Source organism: Mustela nigripes, chromosome 3, assembly GCF_022355385.1.
Source record: "Mustela nigripes isolate SB6536 chromosome 3, MUSNIG.SB6536, whole genome shotgun sequence".
Classification (NCBI taxonomy): domain Eukaryota; kingdom Metazoa; phylum Chordata; class Mammalia; order Carnivora; family Mustelidae; genus Mustela; species Mustela nigripes.
Genome location: NC_081559.1, coordinates 148,393,912 through 148,413,910, shown reverse-complemented (window position 1 = coordinate 148,413,910; position 19,999 = coordinate 148,393,912). Strand labels below are relative to the sequence as shown.

The window sequence follows — 19,999 nt, the reverse complement described above, 5'->3', positions numbered from 1 at the left end:
TTTGGGAATCCACACAGTAATAATTAAATTACCCAAGATACATCAAGTACCAATATCAGCATGGAAGTTTGATGAGGAGTGGGATCTTGGCATAGCTTCAAATTGCTCCTCATAAGATACTCGTTGATTTAAAGGGGGAAAGGAGTAAGTCTATAGTGGAGAAACTTGGCAAAAAAATCTTAAGCAACCAAAGTTAACATCACAATGTTATCAGAATGAGAGAAATCTAAATTACAAACCACCTGACAGGATGCAATGAGACCACAGCATCACTTTTGTGGTATTTCTGTCTACCTTCTTTCCCAAAAGTATATCCCGAATCAAATCATGAGGAAACAGAAAAACTCCCAGTTATGAAACATTCTACAAAATAGACTTATTTTTTAAAGTGTCAAACTATTGTGACTGAATGAAACTGAGCAGTGGGGAGAATAAAGTTGAATCAGTGAAATAAGTTTATCATGAAGTATCATCTATACAAGCCTGGTTTTATTCCAATAAAGGGCTATGAGATTTGTTATGAATGGTTTGCAATTATATATTGTGCTCTCATTTTTCTCTTCTCCCTAACTATCCCTGTTTACTTGTTGAACTGCTTTCAAGATCATTCTTTGAGGACCAGATCTGTTACAGAACTCTGCATTGCTGAGTGTCAACAGGAAAACTATGGTTTCTCAAAAATGTTTTCTCTACTTATGATTTAATTGATCTTTAAGGTTGTTAGAAAAACTGGAAATGTATTTGCATGTATTTTTAAAGATTAGAAGACTTGAAGTTATTTTTTCTTTATATATGATTTATTTGGTTCATAAGTAAATGACTTTCAGAAAATTAATGCAACCCTTTCTTTTGTCCTAGTAATATCTTATGCTCTCATACTTTGTATTTTATGAACTCTGCACAACACTCCTGTGAAGTAGGTTGGACAAGAGTAAAGACTCTTTCATGTACAAATGATTTTTTAAATATTAACTCAAGACAATTTAAGCCAATAAAACAATGTTTTTGCTTAGGTAACTGAAAAGTCTTAAGGATAGATCTTTCTCCCATCTATGGCTGAATCTAAAGACTCAAATCACATCATCAGGGTCCAGCATTCTATTGTTCAGGTCTGTTCTCTTTTATAGACACTAAATGCAGGAGATAGCATTCTTTACCAGCTCTAGCTGAAAAATCTTTAGAGGAGGACTGTAATTATCAGCTCAACCAAACACTTAATGGGAGAAGAATTGTTCCCTGGAAAGGATTCTGAGCAGAAAATGGATGTTCTCTGGGGTGAACATATCCTCTGAATGGTCATGTACATATGGGAAAGGGAAGCACAAAGAAATAAAGTAACTTTTTCATAATTACACTACTGTTGGTGAGAAAGGTAAACCAGAAATCTATGACGCCTCACTCACACTTCAGATAATACGTCTGCATTTGCCTATATAACCATGCTATTTCTTTGGTGTATATGTCTTTATTTAACCATTTCAAAACAACAACAACAAAAAAAAAAAAAAACAGGCCCATAAATTTTTGTGAATACTATAATGTCATTCCATCTATTTCTTTGTCTTCCATATATGCATCAATAACTTCACATTCAAGGAACCATACTTCTACCTGCCTTATTTGCTTCAATATTTGTGGATGACTCAGGCCCAGTAAAAGGATCTGATGATGATTTTCTGTAGCTTCAGCTTTATTTTGGTTTTGCCCCAAACATTATGGGCATTTTATACCAGCATTTTAAGGTGTTTTTAAAAAGTCAATCTTAGAATACAAAATTGGAACAAACATACGTTGCCGGGAAATTATTCCTCTTTCCTCCATATAGGCCCTACTTTTTTGTGATAGACATAAACACAATTACACGATTTACTGTAAAAGTGCCTCATCTTCCTATAAGGAGGCCAGTGGCTGATTTGGAGGAAAGAAAATTTGAGCCAGGGCCAACCCACACAGATCCTAGTTTGGTTTTGTCCACTACTAGTTTTGTAGACACCAGCCAGCAGCTTCAAATATGAGCCTTGGTAGTGTCTTCCTTGAAAAAGGGAGTGGTATTACGGCCTTATTTTGATACTTATAATGTATACTAAATTCTTATAATAAACGGATATATGTAAATACTTCTACATTTGTTTAAAATCTGGCTTTCCTATGAACTCATCAAAATAAGTTCAGAAATGCATGAAAACTGTTACTTTAATGTAGAACTCCTCTTGGTGGAATTGAGTCAATTTTCTAGAAAAACTCAAAATGTCTTCATTGAGAAATACAAATTCACAACCAGAAGGCAAAAAAAAAAAAAAAAAAAAAAAAGTTTCTCAGTTTCTCCTCGTTCCCTGACACTTGTTTTCTTTTTATATTTTCTTGTGCCTGGGCTGTACTGTTAGCAATACTCTTTTTGAAGGAAAAGGGAAAAGCATGCCATCTTCTCGTTCATTACAAACGTTCTCTTCGGACATAGCTACTCATCCCTCCCAGCCACAAGGTTCTCCGCACGCCCTGGACTACCCCGACGCCAACCAGAGGCGCGCAGCGCCACCTCCTGGGAGCGTGGGCAGATCCAGCCGGGAATCTGCGGCTGAGGGCCCACGGGGCGACGGACTTCTCGGCTCGGAACCTCAGAAACGCCTCAGTGCTTTCTGTACACATCCTATCCACCCGGGAAATCCAGACTTGGCCGCATCTCCAACGCCCTTAGCTCGCCGGAGCCCAGTTTTGGTCCTCAATCCTGCCTAAAGTAAGGGATGCTCTCTTGGGGCGGGTTTTCCCAGGGTGGGTGGAACTTCGCCCTAGGCAGGGAGGAGGAGGGCTTCCCTACGTTTAAAAGATACTTAGAGAGTTAGTCCTGTGGGCGGGGCTACGTTACGAGGGTGGGAACCCGCTTGGGAGCGGAAATACGTTTGGCGGGCGGGGCTTCGTGTAGTCAGGTCCGAGCTCTGTGGGTGGGACTCCGCTCGGTGGGTGGGGCTTCACCCGGTGGGCGGAACTACGGCCTGTGGGAAGAATTTTGATTGGCTCCTTTCCTCCCCGGAACTTCCGGAAGATCCTGTGGGTGTAGATGGCGTCACCCGGAGCGTGAGTTGTCGCACGAGGATATTGAAGGTACGGTGAGAGGTTAATAAACTATTTGGCAGGCTGGCGTGTAGTTTTCGGGGCTCAGGACAGGGCTGGTGGGTCTCGTGTCAGGGAGGCCCGAAGGCTGGGCTCGGTCGCGGTCGGCCTCAAGCAATCCTAGTGGGCAGCGGGCCTGCGGGCCGAGGCCTGAAACCCTGGTGCGTTTTGAGCCTTAAGCCCTTGTCAGGGTACCAGTTTTTCGTTGTGTCTCTTGTCACCCAGTTTTCACGTTGCTCTCAGAATTTCAATATTCCCGCAAGCCCCCAAGGTATTCCCTACTCCACGAACCTTTCTCAAGTCCCCAACTCTGGTGGACTTATCCCTCTTGTGTCCCAATTGTATGCTTCCTCTGGCAAGACGAATCATGTGTCTGGGTTTGTATCACATACATGTATATATATATATCACTTTTTGTCTATCTGTCACTTTTATACCACACCTGGCACATTCTAAATTGTTATTAATGAATACTACATAAATGACGGGATTTGGGTTACTGTTGGAAGGATCTTAGATTATTTAATTGCAGGGATATGATGTGTATTTTCTAATTCCTCTGTAGTAATCAGGAATTTCCTACTGTGCTCATGTTTGTTTGTTTTAGGTAGGAGTACCATTGGTGTTTGTAAGCATTGTTGTCTCTGAGTAGTTTACTGAAGCTAGACACTGAAGGAGGATATACATTTCAGTGGAGAGATACAAGTTGAGCAAAGGAAAGAAAAAAGGAATATGCAAAGTATCTTTGGAGAGCATGAGTAGAGTGGGATGGGTGTACAGAGAGGTGGCAGGTTATGTTTGACATATTTATCTTAGGTTTGGGGTTCCGGCAGTAATATACCAGGACAAACCACCCTGCCCCTAATGCATTGTTAGAGTCAAAGTTTTTAATATTGGGATGGTTCATCACATAGCACAAGGCATAGACTTGAATGCACTTGACTTAAGCCAGGGGTTGACAGTCTTTCTGAATGGGCCAGATATTTGTGAAATAAATAAATAAATATTGGGCTTTGTGGACCACAGTTGTAGCAGGGAGGTAGCCACAAACAATAAATAATCAAATGGACATAGCTGTGTTTTACAACTTTACTTAGAGGCAGGTGCCTGATGAATTTGGTCCATTGGTATAGTCTGCCATTCTATGTGGTCTAACCAAGTAGACTTAGGGACTACAGCAGTAATCCAGTCCTGAACTAGTCAGTACTGCATGATGTTTATTTATACATGAGAAGCCATATCACATAATTTTAACTCTGGATCTAGTCTTTCCGGCTTTGAATCCTGTCACTTCTTGATTAATGACAGTGTGACATTGGGCAAATTAACCTCTTTGCATCAGTTTTATTTGTAGAATGGGGATAATAGTACACCCCACAAAATGTTGTGCAGAGTAAATTAAAGCATATAAAATGTTCACATAGTGGTTATACACATTATAAGCTCAACAAATCTTAATATATATTTTTAAATTTTCCTCATATTCATTGTTAAAGCAGATTTAAGACATGTTTTTAAGGTAGGATTTACAGACGCAGTGAGTGTTTAGCTACAGAGCAAAGAAAGTATGTAAAGTTTCAAGACAAGAGCCATTCACATAAAGGTGATATGGAAGTTGTGAAGGTAATTTAAGGTAGGAAGTTAGGATTAAGGACTCATTTTGAAGAAGTGTACATAGGAGAGAAAGTGAGGCAAGTGAAAAGGAGTGAAAAAGGAGAAAGCAGACAGGAGTCCATCCTAAAGCAGGATGATAGGAACCAGAATGGTAAAGTAGTATGTCAACTAGCAGGATGGATGGTGATAGTTAACATTGTCAGATGCTGCAAAGACCCGAGAAGGCGATTGTGTTGATAGTATTAACAAATTCAGCCAGCAGAAATTAACGTGGTACTTCCTGTGGGCAAGGTATTACAGATAAAAGAATTAGATACATACTCTGCACTCAAACAGCAGAAAACCTAGTAGTGACTAAAGATATGGAAATAATTTAATACATGCAGGAACTTTAAAAAAAATCAGGAATAAAATGGAGTTTTTTAGACTAAATTGGTATCTTTACTATAAAAACTTAAGTTGATTTATAGTTCATAAATGTGGGCAACTTAATTGAGCTACTTTTCTTTTTTTACCTAGACAATGGCTAAGAACAAACTAAGAGGGCAGAAGTCCAGGAATGTATTTCATATAGCCAGCCAAAAAAACTTTAAGTCTAAAAACAAAGCAAAACCAGTTACCACTAACCTTAAGAAGGTAAGTATTAGCTAAGCACTCTGACTTTATTGTTTACAAGCAAAGCATAGTTGTAAAGCCACTGGAAAACTGAATGCTATTATTTAAAACCGGTTCTTAGCCTTTCTCACAAAGGAAAGATGATTTTAAACATTTATTTAAAAAAGAGTGAAAAAAAAGTTACCTCCCTTTCTTGATGTGGATGTATGAAAAAAAAAAAGGCACTTTAATTGCAAATGCATGAGGCTCCAAAGAACAGTTTCTGGTTTGTTTTGTTTTTTTAAAGATTATCAAAATAAGTTTTAAAAGCTTTATCAGAGCATAGAAACAAAAACCATGGTATGGGAAACAGTTCTTATCTCTGAACTCAAATATATTCAAGAACCTCTTAACAGAAGCAAGACAGAAAATGCTGGTCAGCACTCATTCTTTTTCTCCTCAGTGTGATTCTTATCTCCCTGAAGATATCTATAACTCAAACAAAAACCTATAAAATAAGATAGATATTTTCTTTCTTAAAATGCAAAATTTGAAAAGAAAGGAGTTTTATTTTTTGTGTTTTGTTTTGTTTTTTCAAAATATTTGGGAAATGGGAAATTTCATTGAGATTAAGTAGATTCTTTAAGAAAATTCTTCAAAGTAGTAGTAGGTGGAGTCAGCTTTCTAGGGCCTAGTAGTTGTCATAATAGTGATAGAAATGTAACATTTCATCTTTCAGTTTTCATGAACTATCTAAATTACGCTTTTTGATCAAGAATTTTTATGACTTAGTAAATGCTATAAAGAAAATAAAGCTAGGTGATATGATACAGGTTGACATTGAAGCCAAGATCCAGATGATAAGGACCAAGTAATCTAAAGTTCTGTTAAGTGTTGGGAGCAGCATATTCTAGGTAGAGAGAAGCAAATACAAAGATCCCAAGCTAGGGGAAAACTTTGTGTATTTGATAGGAGATCATTTTGTTTGAATAGAAGTACTAGAACCTTTATGTATGCTAAGGGAGAAATCTAAGAGAGGGAAATCTGGATAGGCAGGCTGGTTGCAGAAATAATCTAATAGTTTTCTCAGAAAGTGGCCTAACTTCCTAAGTGGAGGTTGTAAGATTGCCAGGTACTATATAAATGGAAAATTAAAGTTTGTGTTCATGAACTTAAAGTGAAGCCAGCCAGTTAGTCACAATTTCCTAAGTTTTAGGCTCAGAAAAAGCTGTCAGTTGACTTTAACTAGGTTGCCAAGCAGGTTTGATTAAGGGAAAGAGGAGAAGGAAAGCTAAGAGAGTATTAGGAAGGGATTGATCAAATAACGGTCATGGAATCTCTGGTGGCTAAAGGAAAAAGGATATGAAAATGTAAAAGAAAAATAGTGACATTGGTGGGAGACAGTTTCAGTAAGACTCAAGAACTGTTAATGTTAGCAAACTAAGTGAACTAGAGAAACAGGATGTGTGAAGTTACAAGTAATGATGTAGCCGGAAGTAATTCATGTGAGTGAATGGATGAGGTAGGTAGTGAAAAAGAACCCTGAAATTGAAGAGCTGAGTTTTAAAGGAGAAATGGTTTGGGAACAGCAGCAAAGAACAAGAATATGACCCCTCCTCTTAGATTTAAAGGAGGAGTGCTGCAAAGGAAAATGTCCTCACGAGACCGGAAGGGATTTCCAATAAAGCAAGAATGTCAAGGAAGGATTCAGAGATAGAATGATCAAGGAGGGGCACCTGGGTGGCTCAGTGGGTTAAGCCGCTGCCTTCGGCTCAGGTCATGATCTCAGGGTCCTGGGATCGAGTCCCGCATCGGGCTCTCTGCTCAGCAAGGAGCCTGCTTCCTTCTCTCTCTCTCTGCCTGCCTCTCAGTGTACTTGTAATTTCTCTCTGTCAAATAAATAAATAAAATCTTTAAAAAAAAAAAAAAAAAAAAAAAAAAAAGAATGATCAAGGAGAGTAAGTCATTTGATCTGATTGGGTTTCTCGTTTTGCAATGAGAGATGATGGTACCATAGTCCTAGAAGAACTGTACCTAGGTACCTAGGTACCACAGTCCTAGAAGGACTGTGGTCATGTATTTAGTGTGCCTATACCAATTCTACATATGAGGTATGACCACATAATTCTTATTTTTAAAAACACAACCTTTTGTCTAAAATTTCCCAATAAAACCATGAGAATTTTTGTGTGAATTTTCCCCACAAATGAGTAGGATTGTTGAATTTTTAGGTTTAACAAGGTTAAAGTAAAGTTGGATATATTTTATCATTAATGGTTATAAGATTGTAAATTAATGCCTTTTTTCTTTTTTAAAAGATAAACATTGTGAATAATGAAAAAGTTACCAGAGTGAATAAAGCTTTTGTAGATATACAAAAGGAACTTGCACATTTCTCAAAAGGCCTTTCCCTTGAACCTTTGCAGAAACAGCTGGTGAGTAGAAATCAGTTCCTTTTTGTTATTGTTAATAAGTTAAACTCCCAACTTTGTAAAGCCAGTAAGTTGAATGCAGTTTTTAGTATTTGGCTTTCTGCTACTCTTGGCCTTATAGTATATACAGCATATTGAGTCATATTCAGACTAAAGCATTGAGTCTGAATATGAGAATTTATTGTTTTACTTCCTATGACTAGAAGAAATTAAGTCAGATAATAATTATATACAAGTCATTTTTGTTCACTACTCTTATCTACATTTTAAAATACAGTGTTTTTTTCCCTTCAGATTCCTCAGCAGTGTCATGAAAACGAACCAGTTAATGTTGATGAAGCGACAAGATTAATGGCTCAGTTGTAATACACTGGAGATACATCAAATACCCCAAAAAGACCAATAAATTAAATGTTTTATACAGTTTTATTTTTAAAAATCTTGTTAATGTACAGGCATTGGCACATTTTTAAAACAAACTACATAAAACAGATCTTTCCTATAATCTAGGAAAGTGGAATGTCAGAAGTCAACAAAATGTGATAAACTTAAAGTGCTAAAACAGAAGGCACTTCACAAAATCTGTTCACTGAAACAGTTAATATAATCCTACTTTACATCCTTCACTTTATAAGTGGCAGTGAATGTGTGTTTGGATAGGAGGACACACAAAAATACGGACAGTTTCGTGGCAGTAAAAAAATACAAGACAAACAAGTGATGAGCCTTTGGCCAACTTTTTTTGCTTTTGATGGCCTTAAATCTATTTTAACCTTCCTCTCATAAGAGGAAAAACAAGAAGGATTCAGAATTGGAAGAAAAGCTGAAATCCCAGCATCTAATTACGTGAGGATGGAAGGGATTTGTGGATATTAAATCACCTTTTCCCCTGAAAAAAGCCTTTGTTTTTGTGGTTGAAAGAGCCCTTTGATTTTATGGTTGAAGTTTTGTGAAGTAAAAAAGAAAGTATTAGAGAACACTTCAGAATCAGTGAACTAAAAAGATGTTACATTCATTATTTTAAATACTTAGGTTATTAAGAAGTCTAAAATGTTACAGTTAGAGGTAGATAACAGTCCCAAGTTTCCATGGAATCTAATAATTTAGTATCTGGACATCAAACAGATCACAGACTCCTTCATTATCATCTAAATTAAAGTTGTAGTCATCTGCGGGGGTAGGAGAAAGCCGTAAGAGAGGAAACACTGCAAGCAAAACAAATTCGGTGTTAAACACGGTTCTTACATATGGCTAATTATGTTTAACAAAATACTCCCACGTACATCTATCCAAATTAAATTACATATAAGACTATTTTACAGTATATAACAAAAAGTAATAATGAAGTTAACAACTTGTATCTAGTGTGTAATTTGAAAGATTCTCATTTAAAGATCATTCATGCATGGGTATGCATAGTATAGCATGAGAAAGAAAATTTGTATTGGTTGAACTTGTCACACTAAAATATGTGCTTTAAAAACATTGGTCAGGGTGTCTAGGTGGCTCAGTGGGTTAAGCATCTGTCTTCAGCTCAGGTCATGATCCTGAGATCCAGCCCTGCATCCAGCTCCCTGCTCATCACCATGGAGTCTGCTTCTCCCTCTCTCTTTGCCTCTCCCCCCATTCATGCTCATTCTCTTTCTCAAATAAATAAAATCTTAAAAAAAAAAAATCAGTCAAACACTGTCCTCTGATCTGCTAAATAAGTTACTACTTTGTAAACAGAAGTAGGAACTGGACTTAATGAATTTGCTGATGTTCTGTTCCTACAGAAATATTTAATCTCGGGGCGCCTGGGTGGCTCAGTGGGTTAAGCCGCTGCCTTCGGCTCAGGTCATGATCTCAGGGTCCTGGGATCGAGTCCCACATCTGGCTCTCTGCTCAGCAGGGAGCCTGCTTCCTCCTCTCTCTCTCTCTCTGCCTGCCTCTCTGCCTACTTGTGATCTCTCTCTGTCAAATAAATAAATAAAATCTTTAAAAAAAAAAAAAGAAAGAAATATTTAATCTCAAATAGCTAATGTACCATTTATTATTTAGCAGTTGCAGCTTCCTAGGTTTGGCTATGTTTGTTAGGAACCAGAACTGAATCCAAGAACTTACAGAAAGGTGAAGCTAAAAGAGCTATTAAAGTAATTACAAAAAAAAAAAAAAATTTGTATTTTTAGGATTTTTAAAAAATTATTTCAGATTCGGGGCACCTGGGAGGCTCAGTGGGTTAAAGCCTCTGCCTTCTGCTCAGGTCACGATCTCAGGGTCCTGGGATTGAGTCCCGCATCGGGCTCTCTGCTTTGCAGGGAGCCTGCTTCCACCCCTCTCTGCCTGCCTTTCTGCCTACTTGGGATCTCTGCCTGTCAAATAAATAAAATGTTTTAAAAAATTATTTCAGATTAGATGACAATTTGGCTAATGTTAGTAATAGTTCAGGTACTTCACATTGGTAGCCTGAAGTTAGGCCTAGTGGGGTATTTTCAAAACTGGGTTTTGAGACTACCAATATGTTATTTTACTCTTCTTGGCCAAATTCTTTAGATGTGTGAAGGGCTAGTGTGCTAACTAGAAATTTAGTCGGTGATGGTAATAAGTATCCCCGTATGGGCCCTTTTTTCTCAAAATGCAGAAAAATTAAAATTCTGAAGGATGCCTACAATTTACTGTTCAGTGGGAAATTTTTCATAAATCATCATAGTATGTTAAGCAGTTAAAAAACATAGGTTCTGCATTTCTTTTCAATCTTAGGCCACTTATAAATTCTAGAAAAGCACTGATCTGTAAAATAGTAAAATTTTAAACTACTTACCATCAGAAGACATTAACTCATCAATGATATCTCCACTAATAGTACCTGCTGGAAACAGAAATGTGATAAAGTTTTGTTACATTTCTGTTCATATATTTTAATAGTAAAAGGCAGTTATATTTAAATGCATATATTTAAACAATTTAAAAAGCACCTTGATTAACATTTTTAAAATAAAAGAACTTTATCGAAAGATGCCTTTTTCATGAGTACCAACTCTGCTTGGCATTACTTTTTCTTTTTTTTCCCCAAAGATTTTATTTATTTATTTGACAGACAGAGACCACAAGTAGGCAGAGAGAGGGTGAAACAGGCTCCCCGCTGAACAAAGAGCCCAATGTGGGGCTCGATTCCAGGACTCTGAGATCATGACCTGAGCTGAAGGCAGAGGTTTTAACCCACTGAGCCACGCAGGCACCCCATGCTTGGCATTACTTTTAAATGTCCAAACTCAAGATGTAGATCAAAGGACTCATCATCATTCTCCCAAAACCAACTCCTCGGTTTTACAAAGTCAGTGGTATAATTCTCCCAGCCACCCAACCTTAAAACTTCAATTTTCCATTCCTCCTGTTAAATTTATCTCCAGATCTCACATATCAAAGTTATTTCATACTTTGTGTAAACAGAGTTTCTCAAATCCTCTTTCCAATCTTGTTACCACCCATTTTAGCTTTAATGTTCTCTCCTGGCTGCATAACTGCAGACATCAGATCTTCAATCTCCATTGCCTCTAATCCTTCTGCTTCCCAAAAGCATCTTCCCTGTGTTTCCTGTGCTCACCAGTGTACAGTTCTAAGTATGCTACTTCCCTGCTCACAAATCCTCATTGGCTTATGGGCTAAAGTCCCAACTCAGTCTGATATTTAAGGTTCTCTCTAATCTGTCCCCAAATTATTCTCTCTACTATTTCCAAATACAAAGCTATATACAGAAATTTTTTAATGCTTTGTGGAGGCCAGTGTACTAATTGTGTTAAACCACGTAAAACGTGTCTGTCTTTATACATCCCCCATTAGATTATAATTAGATCGTAAGCTTCTTAAGGAATACACTTGCACTGTGCACCCTCATTCCATACCTGAAAGTATAGAAATAGGTACAGAGGAAGTAAAGGAGGACAAGAAGCTGAAAAATACTATGTCCAATTAGATCTTTAGAGCCTCATTCTTTTTTTTTTTTTTTAAGATTTTATTTATTTTTTTTGACAGACAAGAGATCAGAAGTAGGCAGAGAAGCAGGCAGAGAGAGAGGGAGGAAGCAGGCTTCCTGCTGAGCAGAGAGCCTGATGTGGGGCTCGATCCCAGGACTCTGGAATCATGACCTGAGCCGAAGGTAGAGGCTTAACCCACTGAGCCACGCAGGTAGCCTCATTCTTAACTACTGTGAACTCCCAGAGTAGTAATACTTACACCACATGCCACTGAGACAAATGCCAAAGGTAAAAATAAACATGGGATTGTACACAATGTAGTTCTTAATGATCTGCATTATTACATCTAGACTGGCATGACTAAGTCATTCGTTCGGCAACCATTGAGAGAATACCTGCCATGGGCCTTTTATTTGGAATCAGTAAGGAGTTGCTAAATACCTAGACACGTAACCGTGGAAAAAATTAAGTGCCCAAGGAAATTTTTATGGTTTAGATGTTTATCCTATTTCTGATGCCCAGTTTTTAGAGTTTTAGTTACTTTCATTTCAGATTAAACAACCTGGGAAGGCAAGATTCCCAAAATTAAGGTTGAGACCTTTTTTCAACTTATAAAACTAAGCTTTCCAAATAAAAAGTATAACAATAAGGGATATGAAGAAAGGAGGCAAGCATCACTATACTGTACACCCATCTGATTTTTCTTAAAGGTAATTAGAACACATTTCAGACATTCATCCTAGAATGGCTAAGAGCGAAAAGGGTCTTTCAAAGTAAACCTCTGATAAGAAAAAACAAAAAACCTTGACATATGTAAATAATGAAAATGGGGAAAAATGAACAAATTTCAATTAATTCCAAATGTGAATCCTAAGGAAAATTGCATGCATAGCCCCATTAACTATGTTTTCCTTGGTCACTGTTTATAATTGTACACAGTCATGGGCACATTATACTGCATTCAATTGTATGTGTCTGAATACTCAATCAGCTTGTATGTCTACGTTACCTAAGAAACAAATCCATAGTAGTATAATTAAAGGTAGGATCTGTTTTTAAATTTTCCTCATAATACCTGTCCCAGTGCTGGGCATGCAGGAGACACAAAATACTTAACTAAGCTTACCATTTTGCTTCTTGGGTTTGGTAATCGAGTGAGTAACCAGAGCTGACAAATTCAAAAAATCTCACCAACTTGTTTAATACGGTATTCATAGTCTCCCTTCTGACTTTTTAGAACAAAGGCTCTAGACCCACCTGATGATAAGTCTGTGGCTGGTGTTTGTTGAAGATTTTGGCTTCTTTCAGAGGCATGTTGCTCAGGCAGATTCTGAGTTGCTGTGTTGGATTTCTGTGGAGTCACTGGAGTGGAGGGCTGAGAGGAGGGCTGTGTGAGGTCATCAGGTGGGGGGACAGGAAAAACCACAGGCTTAGACGAACTGGACTCTTTATTTATAAGCAGCACGTGGATAGGTCCTGAATGACTCTTTAGATTGATCTGGTATTTCTTTTGTCCATTCTGACCCTTTAAAGTTATTGGGTATAAACAAATGAATAAATATTAAAATTTCCAACTACCTTGGAACATTAAAAATTAAGATAAAGCTATTAGGGACTAATTATTTTATAGCATAGAATTATATATAGCAGAGTCAATAAATGTCTGACTCAACTCGAAAATGTTTTGGGAAAGACCCAATTTAAAGCAAATCTGTTACTGTTGATATTGAAGTTGAACTTTTTCCTCAGGATTGTTATATCAGTTACAGATACAGTAATTTTAACTGATTTTTTAAAGAATAGTGACTGTTTATCATTGCTCATTCCTTGATATTTTCTAGATCAAAATCAAACTTAATAAAGCTTTTAATCAAAATGTTAAATAATTCAGTCACTTCTATAATCTTACTAAAGTCATCCAAATTCAGATACCAATACTTTCAGGTAGGAAACTTGAAAGCAGTAATTTGAAAGTGTTCACACCCAGTTAGCTTCTTCAGCTGATAAGAAAACATTTGTCCCTCTTGAGACAGTAGATCAATTTTAAGGAAACTTATCCTACATACCATTTCTGGAATAGGTACCTCCAGCTGTGTCCCAGAAGGCGCCTGAATGGCCAAAAGTGTATCACCTGGTGAAAAGAATGGTTTTAAACTTTAGAAAATACTATTGATCTTGGAATATAGTGGCAAGAGTACGGGCTCTGGAGTCAGAATGCTTGGGTTTGAATCCCAGGTTAGGTGACATTGGGCTTTGATTCCTAATTCTACAAAATGGGGGAAATACAATTTACTGCATAGATCTGAGGATTGGATGGGGTAATACATGTAGTAGATCTTAGAAGAGGGTAAATACTCAGTGTTTGTTATTCTCATTAACAAATTCAGATCAAGTGAATTTTGCTTTCATTCAGTCTTGTATAAGGTCTGAAATCCTTGAAACCGTTAGCCGCAAATAACATTGTCTACTTGAGATTTTTAAATTACTTAAGTGACTAACGGTACTAGAGATTATGTACCATACTGTGAAATCTTGAGCTAAAGTGAACTGAATTTTAAAGCTAAATTCAATAGCAGACTGTGTGGAGTTGAGGATTAAAAAAATACTTTCCCCAAACTTTCTTAGAAAGCTTAGGACAGGGGTGCCTGGGTGGCTCAGTCAGCTAAGCATCTGCCTTCGGCTCAGGTCATGATCCCAGAGTGCTGGGACGAATCCCTACATGGGACTCCCTGCCTAGTGGGGAGCCTGCTTCTCCCTCTTGTTCTGCCCCTCCCCCACTCATGTCTGGTGTACTCCCTTCTGTCTCAAATAAATAAAATCTTAACAAATAATAATAATAATAAGGCAAGCAAGCTCAGGACATATGGTGGCAGACTAAAGCCGTAAGTCCACACATAGTGTGAACATAGTCTTGGAAAGCCAGATACCACTTGGCAAGGTGCTTGCTTGGTAGATCTTTTTTATGTGCATAATATACAAGACTGTTTAATAATCCATGCATAACTAAATATAAATATGTATACAATATTTCATTTTACTTGGGTTATGATTATGGGAATACAGCCTACCTCCTGCTATAGTTATTAATATACTGTATTGTCCTTTCAAGGGGAAAACAGGGAGCAGGGGATGGAACAGGGTTAGGAATAATTGTGCTGGTTATACAATGGATTCACCTAACTCTGCCTTCATGCTTTCTTTGAGTTCATTTGTGACCAGCACACTTGCTGCACACAGTTTCGTAAACAGTGACAAGAACCATGTTTGGTTCAAATTTGGTCACTGACACTACAAATCTATGACTTTGAGACTTGTTTAGTCTCTCTCTGACTTAGCTGCCCCTCCACCACACAGTTTACACCTACCAATGCAGTCAATGAAGTAAAAACTGAAAAGCAGTTATTGTCATGAGAACAGAAACAAAAGCAGCCTGTAACTACAGAGCACTGTAGGCTGACACAAAATGTCCACAGTTCCTGAAAATAATGACCTCAGGTGAGTGCCTGGGGAAAGCTGAATCACTCTACTCTAAATACGTCGATCAGAGGAAGAATGTTAGAACAAACTGACTAATGGTACTTACCATTAAAGCAATTACAGATGTCTTCGTGAGTTACATAGGAAAATGTACTGTCATAAGAGTTAAGGAACAATATGTATACCATGGTCTCTAGGCATTTAAGTTAAGATAATAAATTTCCAGGCCAAAACAACATGACCAAATGCATAAAGGTGCTGCCACATATGCTAAGATTAAAAAAAAAAAAAAAAAAAAAGGTCTTCAGTTTGGAAAGGCAAAGACAAAGGTCCAAAGAGGAGTGCCCATCCTTTCCTCCGAGAAGAAATCACTTTCGATTTTCTGGGAGAGGGCCTTTTAAGAGAAGGTTGGAAAACAGTGCCTATTGCTCATGGAGACAGACGGCTTCTGTAGGGGAAGGTATTGGTAGGGAAAAGCATGCCATTAGCAGTGGAGAGTGACCAAACTGAGAATCTCCCTGGGTCATGGTTTAGGGAATGGGAATGGCCAGATTCTTGGAATGCAGTGCAGCAAAGTCCAAGATCAACTAATTCAGTGGTTTCTGTATCTTGGGGCTCCATCAGGCACAGCTTGAAAATCCCATTGTTATCAAACTGTTAAGGAGCTTTGATCCGTAGAAAGGAAATAGCAATTGAGATCATGGACTTATTCAACAAATTACAAAACACATAAAAAATTAATTGTATAGGGGTGCCTGGGTGGTTCAGTGGGTTAAGCCTCTGCCTTCGGCTCAGGTCATGATCTTGGGGTCCTGGGATCGAGCCCCACATTGGGTTCTCTGTTCAGCAGGGAGCCTGCTTCCCCCTTTCTTTCTGCCTGCCTCTCTGCCTACTTGTTATCTCTCTCTCTGTCAAATAAATAAAATAAAATCTTTAAAAAAATTAATTGCATACATCAGTCGAAAATTCCTGAGAGGTGGTAGAAGATAAATGCCACTAAAAGATTCCCTAAGAGTGGAGGCAAGTTTACAAATCAAGAGAAACATTGGTATTTGAAAGAAAAGTGATTTTTAAGCAACACATGAAGTATATCACTAATTTTTCCCCCACATAATATGATAAACACATAAGCCTTGGTCCCCAACCTCAAGCATGTACTATCTTTGAGTTAATATTAGGCAGAAAGGTTCCTGGATTGATTGCAGGCCCGTGATATTTTATTTTCAAGCCAAAATTAATTTTTCAAAACTTTGAGAGTTACTGAATTTTTGCTACTTCACAACACTGAGCATAATTATTTAAATATACCTATGCATTTAACAATGACTTCTAATATTCAGAGACCCCCCCTAAGCCCACTTTAGCTAGCATATTGCATCCTATCAATGGTAAACTGAAAGTGGATAAACTTTTTTTCTCAATACAACACATGAATAATGTTAACAGATGTAATATGTACTTTAAGAGGTAAAAACTTTTCAAATATCAGTATAAATTACTAGAATGACTTTGTAAAATTAAAATGCTATGTTCACTTACAAAACTTTTCAAAACACTACAATAAAGTAACTGATCTTCAGACTGGATAATACAGAAATACAAACTCTACGCCCCTATGGGTAACTTATTTAAAAGGATATCTATTATTAATGGAGTCGTCCATCACATTTTTGATGCTTTGCTGTAGCCACAACTTCTGCTGATCAAGTTCTCTTTCCTTCAGTTCCAGATCTTCAATTTCAGCTTTAAGATATCTTAATCTGTCTATGACTTCTTTAGTATTACAGCCAGCACCTACACCTCTTAAAAACATACAAGAATTAATAAAGCCAGTATCAGGCCCAGGTTAATATCACTTAATTTTTATAGTAATAAACACTGACTTAATTAGTAATTTTTCAAGACAAAAAATCCTTATAATCTCCTAAAAAAGCAAGCATTAAAATCCTTAGACAATCTAAACATCATACCTCTGAATATATTTGCTTAGAAAATTTATTGACAAGAACAACCAAATTACAAAAATTCTCAATATTTTTGCCACACAGAAAAATGAAAATTTTTATAAAGTCCAAAAAAAGTTCTCGATATGTTCTAGAATGGTGTTTGTCATCTGAAAGGACAGGCTGGTGACTGGCATCAAGAGGATGTTAAAGCTAAACAGTCCCACCTGGAAGTGCCATGACAGACCAAGATGCTGGTAAAATAAATTGCGACCTTTTAATATTTTGGTGAGACTCTGGCTTTAAAACAAAACAAAACCAAAAACTAAGGCCAAAGAGGACAAATCTGCAGAACAGAAAATATTTTTTACTTTCGAACATACAACCATACAACAGCTAACAAATGACAATACGCATTTCAATCAACTACCCTATATAAGGTACATATTCTATACACAGGACATAGTTCCTGTTCTTAAGAAGTTGATATTAGTTAAGCCCCTGAACACTTGGGCAGAGAGGGATTAATAATACAATGCAGTATGCACTGTATGCCAAATGAGTAGCCTGAAGAAGAAAGCAAGATTTGAATGTTCAGAGTATAAATCAAAAAGTGGACAGAGTAAGGGAGTGTGCCAATAGAGGAGTGCCATTTGCAGAGGCCCAGAGCTGGGTCCGGGGAAAGACAAGAGGCCTGGTGAGACTAGAGGGCCAAGAGAGAAGATTTAGGAGAGCTAAACAGTAGAAAGTGCACATTTCCTGGAGTGTTAGGAAGAAAAACAAAGGTTTTAGAGTAGGGTACTGGTTTGTACCCAGTACAAACTTACTTCCATTGTATGCTATTTTTTGACTTTTTCTCAATCAGGTCAATTCCCTCCAAGACATTGGTGATATCGTAAATTCTTCTTTTTTGTCTCACAGCCAAAGTATCTGCAGCCTGTTTTTAAAAAGGTGGGGGGGGGGGGGGGAGGGGGAGACAAAGGACATTGAGATAAGGGACAATTCATATTTTAAAGCCAAAAAGGGTTGATTAATAAGTTCACAGCATGAGAGCCCAATCCCAAATTTGACCTGGTCAGTTGCTTGGGAACAATAGGTGGGTATGTTCAAAGCATCTCTCAAACATTGCATATACCAAAGAAATTATCCCATTTAAAAGCTAGCAGATGTTAGAGTGGAGGAAAAAATATATGAAGGGTCATGACATAAAGCCCACAGAAATAAAAGAACACAATTAAGAATACTTCATGTCACGTTATGGACTAGTCCTGAGGGCGAGTACTAATTGTCTACCCATGTCACTTCCTATTTCATTTCTCTGTTCATAGACAGTCTTGTCTAAAAACAGCCTTAATTGTTTTTTGAAACTTTGAAAAATTATATCTCAGCAACCTGTTAATAATTAAGTCTAGAGATGTGGCAGGGTGAGGGGAGGGATTCTAAATTATACATACACTTGTAGTACCGAAATATATTATCTACATTTTTTAATCTCACAATGAAAATGGAAGAGTGACACAAAGTATAAAATCAACAATAAATCAAAAATCTATAGCACAAAGTTGTGGTGCCAGCAAATATAATACAAAAGCTTTGTAGTCTGACTCAAAAGTAAGGTCAACAAAAATATTCCATGCTACCATGTTATGAATAAGTGCAGGAATGCTATACTGTTTCTCTAGTTGGTTACCACTCATATTTCTGAGCTTTTCTCCAATGGCATAGACAGAACCTTAAAAAAGAGTCTATCCAGGGCGCCTGGGTGGCTCAGTGGGTTAAGCCGCTGCCTTCGGCTCAGGTCATGATCTCAGGGTCCTGGGATCGAGTCCCGCATCGGGCTCTCTGCTCAGCAGGGAGCCTGCTTCCTTCTCTCTCTCTCTCTGCCTGCCTCTCAGTGTACTTGTAATTTCTCTCTGTCAAATAAATAAATAAAATCTTTAAAAAAAAAAAAAAGAGTCTAACCTACAGCTCTTTTTCAGGGTGAATTAGACAATTACCTATCTTGAACATGGAGTCGTGTGGTAAGAGTCATGGTAGTAAAGAAAAAACACATTTATGTCCTTAACAAAATTCTGCACATTATCCAAATTAATGAACAGAATTTAGTTTCATGTAATTGGTTACCAGCTCTCCCAAGGCATCACTACTTTCTTGATTCTTTAAAAACACAGGCCACACACACACACACACACACACACACACAGACTGGGACAGCATATTATTTACAATCTGGACCTTCTTTATACAGGAGCAAGTGTAACCAACTTCACAGGCATTTAATGTTGATTCTTTTTTTATACAGAATTTATTTGAGGTGTGGCAAAATATATTGTAAATTGGAATACAGAGGTTCTGCTTTGTAGCAAATCCAATGACTATTGATTTTGATACTGCTGAAATAAGTTATTCATGCATATAGGTTCTGTCTGATACAATTCACAGCCTAAGTGATTAGTTTCCAATAAATCAGAAAAGAAGGAGGAAGGCAAACTCTGCTTTAAATAACCAAGAATCATTATAGCTTATAAAGATACTGTTTAGCATGAGGACTGATTCTGTCTTAGCATTTCTTCCAGCATAAAAAAGTGGGACATCTGAGGGCTAAAGTCATGTTAGAACGGGTGAACAGATGATAGTTACTGTACATGATGTTGTACTTGTAGTGCCTAAGTGCCTAGCGGGGTAGACTCTCCAAGACTTGTCAGTCACTTGGCCTTTTATTTGTTTGTTTGTTTGTTTGTTTATGTTGATTCTATCAATTCATGTATTGTCCTTCCAAAATACCAAGTTACCACTGTCCGATTAATCATTCAGGCCTTCAGGAAGGAGATTCATGCCTCAATCAGTGGACCAGGAAAATAAGTAAGATGTGGCAGAA

General features: G+C 37.5%; 2 protein-coding genes across 4 annotated transcripts in view; one reads left to right on the top strand and one right to left on the bottom strand.

The window, feature by feature from the left end:
* Window positions 1–3,002: 3,002 nt before the first annotated feature.
* Window positions 3,003–8,174, top strand: RBIS (ribosomal biogenesis factor). Of its 2 annotated transcripts, none has more exons than XM_059394809.1 (4): window positions 3,003–3,099; window positions 5,242–5,358; window positions 7,635–7,751; window positions 8,043–8,174. In XM_059394809.1, exons 2-4 carry the CDS (start codon window positions 5,245–5,247, stop codon window positions 8,112–8,114), a joined length of 303 nt encoding a protein of 100 aa, XP_059250792.1. In that variant the 5' UTR covers window positions 3,003–3,099; window positions 5,242–5,244; the 3' UTR covers window positions 8,115–8,174. The 2 variants fall into 2 exon arrangements, with proteins under 2 accessions (XP_059250792.1, XP_059250791.1); XM_059394808.1 differs by having other exon boundaries at window positions 8,026–8,174.
* E2F5 (E2F transcription factor 5) overlaps window positions 8,156–19,999 on the bottom strand; it is a 29,556-nt gene continuing 17,712 nt past the window's right edge. Inside the window, exons 2-8 of one of the 2 annotated variants that reach the window (XM_059394806.1) lie at window positions 17,949–18,058; window positions 16,819–16,980; window positions 15,285–15,328; window positions 13,768–13,832; window positions 12,959–13,226; window positions 10,549–10,596; window positions 8,156–8,953 (exon numbers count right to left, since the gene is read on the bottom strand). In XM_059394806.1, coding sequence (XP_059250789.1) covers window positions 8,844–8,953; window positions 10,549–10,596; window positions 12,959–13,226; window positions 13,768–13,832; window positions 15,285–15,328; window positions 16,819–16,980; window positions 17,949–18,058 — 807 coding nt within the window. In that variant the 3' untranslated portion in view covers window positions 8,156–8,843. The remainder of the gene's footprint in view (window positions 8,954–10,548; window positions 10,597–12,958; window positions 13,227–13,767; window positions 13,833–15,284; window positions 15,329–16,818; window positions 16,981–17,948; window positions 18,059–19,999) is intronic. The other variant, XM_059394807.1, reaches the window with a different exon arrangement.

What these genes read in the sequence shown, in the direction of transcription:
- RBIS (XM_059394808.1), top strand. Translation starts at nt 5,245, where the DNA reads ATGGCTAAGAACAAACTAAGAGGGCAGAAGTCCAGGAATGTATTTCAT. An exon ending in TTACCACTAACCTTAAGAAG is followed by an intron (nt 5,359 to 7,634) that starts GTAAGTATTAGC and finishes CTTTTTTAAAAG; the next exon opens with ATAAACATTGTGAATAATGA. An exon ending in AACCTTTGCAGAAACAGCTG is followed by an intron (nt 7,752 to 8,025) that starts GTGAGTAGAAAT and finishes TTTAAAATACAG; the next exon opens with TGTTTTTTTCCCTTCAGATT.